Below are 3,741 nucleotides of genomic sequence, written 5' to 3'. Positions count from 1 at the left end.
ATATATATATATACAGGGAGGACCTCTTTAAATATTTAAAGCGGCCCCCTAAGTCACAAAGGCAGGACAGAAGAGATGGTTTGTGGAAGTGCTCAGCAGCTTTCTTTTGCCTCTGGACCCAGGTTCGAATCCGGGGTCCTACATTCCATATTATTTAATTTTTACTTAAGACTTAAATAGCTTAATATTTTTTAACCCCCTCAAAGATCTAAAAACAAATCGTCTTTTTTCTCCAAGAAACAAACCTTTTCAGCTTCTCTGCCTCCCTTCAACTTCAACCTTCGTTTCAGTTCTTCACTTCTTTGCATCCCTTTGAACTTCGAATCCCACTCTTCTTCAAATCTTTGATTATTTGAATAAGTTTTTCTTCTTTTTACAAATATTAGTTTTTTGATTTTTGTGATTTTGACCTAGATTGGTTATGAGTTATGACATATGAACAAATTTACTTTCTTCCCCATTCAAAATATCCCTTTTCACCAACACCATCAAATGCAAATCCAATTAGTAGCAAGCACTTAAGTTGAATAAATAATTGATGAGTAAAGTGCTCCTGTAGTCCTGTAAATTCCTCTTTTTGCTAGCTTAATTTTTTGAAGTTCTTTTATATAGTAGATAATGCTTGCAAGTTTTGCAAGAAACTTGTATTCGGATTTCAAGGATACTTCTTTTAGTTTTTGAATTCGCTACTGTTCTTTTAGTTTTTGAATTCATTGTTTGAGTAGACAACAATCATGGTGATTGGTGCACATTTACATGATGTTAAATCTTTAGTTGGTATGCTAATTCTTTTATCTTAATAAATTAATTTCATAGGTATTTGAAGATTTTTTGCTAATGCTATTTGAAATATTGTTTCAGTGAAGTGGATGATTTGAAATCAAGCTGTATATGGATTTCAAGGATACCTTTCACAAATTGGTAAGTGTTCCTTCTATCTTTAATATAATAATAATATAGATATGAGTTATGACTTATAATAAAATATAGTAGTGTGATTCCCCTATTAGAAATATTATATTTGCTTTTTTTCATGATAGAAGGGGTGTGATTCCCCTATTATAATGTTGTTTTGCTTGGCATTGTTGCTTTGTAGGAAGTTTTATTGATGTGAATTGAGATGGACATATTTTTGACGAGGTTTAATTTTTCTCAACCAAGTTCTAGTTTTAGAGGCAATTCCTCCCATCTTGTAGAGGAGTTTGATGTGAAATCACTTAATTCTGACCCCGGAGAGAGAATACTCGTTGATAGATATAGCTCCAGAATACGGGATGAAGTGAGAAGACACTACATCCAAAGAGGGCCTTGCCAACCAGTTTATCACAAATTTCCTAAAACTTTATTTGGAAAAAAATGCGCCAATTTAGTCCGGGTTGGTTTAAAGATTCACATTCTAGATGGTTAGAGTATAGTGTGAAGAAAGATGCCGCATTTTATTTATGTTGTTATTTATTCAAAAATGATTACGTTCATAGTAGTACGGGTGACTTTTTCACAAAAATCGGCTTTAAGACTTGGAATAAAGGACCCGAAAGACTTGGTCTACATGTTGGTGAAGTAAATAGCCTCCACCATAAGTGTTTCAACAAAATGCTAGACTTGTCAAATCAATCTCAATCAATTCAAGATGCTTTTGAAAAGCAATCTGAGAAACAAAAAAGTGAATATCGAATTTGTTTAAATGCCTCAATCGATGTTGCAAGGTTTCTCTTGGACTTTGGGTTATCTTTTTGAGGTCACGATGAAAGTGAATCTTCAAAAAACAAAGGCCTTTTTATAGGGCTTTTGGAATGGCTTGGAAATAGGCTTCCAGATGTAGATAGAGTTATATTAAAACATACTCCAAAAAATGATATGATGACTTCGCCAAAAATTCAAAAGGATATTGTGAGTGCTTGTGCACAAGAGACCGTGAAAGCTATAATTGATGACTTAGATGGAGATTATTTTGAGATTTTAGTTGATGAGTCCAAAGATATTTCACACCATGAACAAATGGCCCTTGCTTTGCGGTATGTTGACAAAAAAGGCCAAGTGAACGAGCCATTTATTGGTCTTGTTCGTGTTAGTGATACATTTGCAAAGTCGTTGAAAGAAGCAGTACTTCCTTTTCTAATGAAACACTCATTAAGTCCATCCAAAATACGTGGACAAGGCTATGATGGGGGTAGTAATATGCAGGAAAAACTAAATGGCCTTAAAGCTTTAATTTTGCAAGAAACTCCATCGGCATATTCCGTTCATTGTTTTGCTCATCAATTACAGTTGACGATTGTAGCTGTTGCTAAAAAAATACAAGGAGGTGGAGACCTTCTTTGCTATTGTTACTAACATGTTGAATATGAATGGAGTTTCTTTTAAGCGAAGAGATCAACTTCAGGAACATCAAGCAGAATTGTTGGAGCAATTGCTAGAGAGTGGTGAAGTTCAAAGTGGAAAAGGATTAAATCAAGAGCGAGGGCTTCAAAGGCCAGGTGACACTCGCTGGGGATCACATTGTAAAACGTTGGATAACTTTATTATTTTATTTTCTTCTATTGTTCATGTGCTTGGGGTGATTGAATGTGAAGGTGATGTTAATGATAGGTTGCAAGCAGAAGCTTTTTCGAGTAAAATTAAAGCATTTGAATTTATTTTCTTGCTTCACTTAATATTGAAAGTGTTGATAATGTCAAACAAGTTGAGCAAAGCTTTACAGAAGAAAGAGCAAGATATTGTCAATGCCATGGTATTTCTTGATATCACAAAGGAAAGGTTGCAAGAAATGAGAGATGAAGGATGAAAACCATTGATGGATGAAGTATCTTTATTGTATGCAAAACATGATATTTTGGTGCCCAAGATGGAAGAATTCTATATTCCTAGAAAGTCAAAGCGTAGGCCTTCTAGTGTTACTTATTCACATCACTTACGTGTTAAGCTTTTTTATGCAGTGATTGATTTACAACTTCTGGAGCTTAATAGTTGTTTTGATGTTATGAGTAGTAACTTGCTTCTTGGTATGGCTAGCTTGAATCCGGCTAACTCATTTGCTAATTTTGATAAGGAAAGAATAGTGACATTGGCCAAGCATTATCCCGATGAGTTTGGTGAATTAAAGTTTCGAGATCTTAGTCGCCAACTTGACACTTTCATATGGCACATGGAACATGGTGACCCTAGGTTCTCTGATTTGAAAGGAATTGGTGATTTGGCAAAAGTATTGGTTGAGGCAAATCTTGTGGAGACTTATTCTTTTGTTTATTTGCTTGTGAAGTTGATTTTAATTTTACCTGTCGCAACTGCAACGGTAGAAAGAGCATTCTCATCCATGAAGTACATCAAAGATGAATTGCGTAGTAGTATTAGTGATGCATTTTTAAATGATTGTTTAGTTTGTTACTTTGAGAAGGAAGTATTTGTAAATATAAGCAATGATGCTATTATTGACCGCTTTCAAAATATGAAAGCGCGTCGAGTTCAACTATGAGTGGACAATGTACTTTTGTTATATTAGTATCAAGTTAATGGTATTTGATAATATTGATGTTTTTATTTTGATGATAAATTACCATAGTCATTTCAAAAAGTTGCACCCGAACTTTATTGCTGGTGATTGGGATACTAAAGATAATGGTGCCCCCGTTATGCTTAAATTCTGGGTCCGTCTCTGAACAGAGCCTATAAGGTAGTCAACGGTTATAATGTTCTAGAGAGAGAACGTCCTAATTCACCCCTTTCTTGTGTGGTGTAAGTGCA

General features: G+C 34.6%; 3 protein-coding genes across 3 annotated transcripts; all 3 read left to right on the top strand.

The window, feature by feature from the left end:
* The first annotated feature begins 1,860 nt into the window (after positions 1–1,860).
* Positions 1,861–2,334, top strand: LOC107783855 (uncharacterized). The gene has a single exon (XM_075228902.1). The coding sequence runs from the start codon at positions 1,861–1,863 to the stop codon at positions 2,332–2,334; it is 474 nt and encodes a 157-aa protein (XP_075085003.1).
* Position 2,335: 1 nt separating this feature from the next.
* Positions 2,336–2,785, top strand: LOC142168243 (uncharacterized). The gene has a single exon (XM_075228901.1). It carries the CDS (start codon positions 2,336–2,338, stop codon positions 2,783–2,785), a length of 450 nt encoding a protein of 149 aa, XP_075085002.1.
* Positions 2,786–2,794: 9 nt separating this feature from the next.
* LOC142168242 (uncharacterized) lies at positions 2,795–3,472 on the top strand. The gene has a single exon (XM_075228900.1). The coding sequence runs from the start codon at positions 2,795–2,797 to the stop codon at positions 3,470–3,472; it is 678 nt and encodes a 225-aa protein (XP_075085001.1).
* The last annotated feature ends 269 nt before the right edge of the window (positions 3,473–3,741 follow it).

Source organism: Nicotiana tabacum, chromosome 13 (genome assembly GCF_000715075.1).
Source record: "Nicotiana tabacum cultivar K326 chromosome 13, ASM71507v2, whole genome shotgun sequence".
In the NCBI taxonomy this organism is placed as follows: domain Eukaryota; kingdom Viridiplantae; phylum Streptophyta; class Magnoliopsida; order Solanales; family Solanaceae; genus Nicotiana; species Nicotiana tabacum.
The sequence above is the reverse complement of the archived record's forward strand: the minus strand, read 5'-3'. Positions and strand labels throughout refer to the sequence as shown.

Excerpts from the sequence above, each read along its gene's own strand:
- LOC142168242 (XM_075228900.1), top strand. The coding sequence starts at position 2,795 with ATGGATGAAGTATCTTTATTGTATGCAAAACATGATATTTTGGTGCCC.
- LOC142168243 (XM_075228901.1), top strand. The coding sequence starts at position 2,336 with ATGTTGAATATGAATGGAGTTTCTTTTAAGCGAAGAGATCAACTTCAG.
- LOC107783855 (XM_075228902.1), top strand. The coding sequence starts at position 1,861 with ATGACTTCGCCAAAAATTCAAAAGGATATTGTGAGTGCTTGTGCACAA.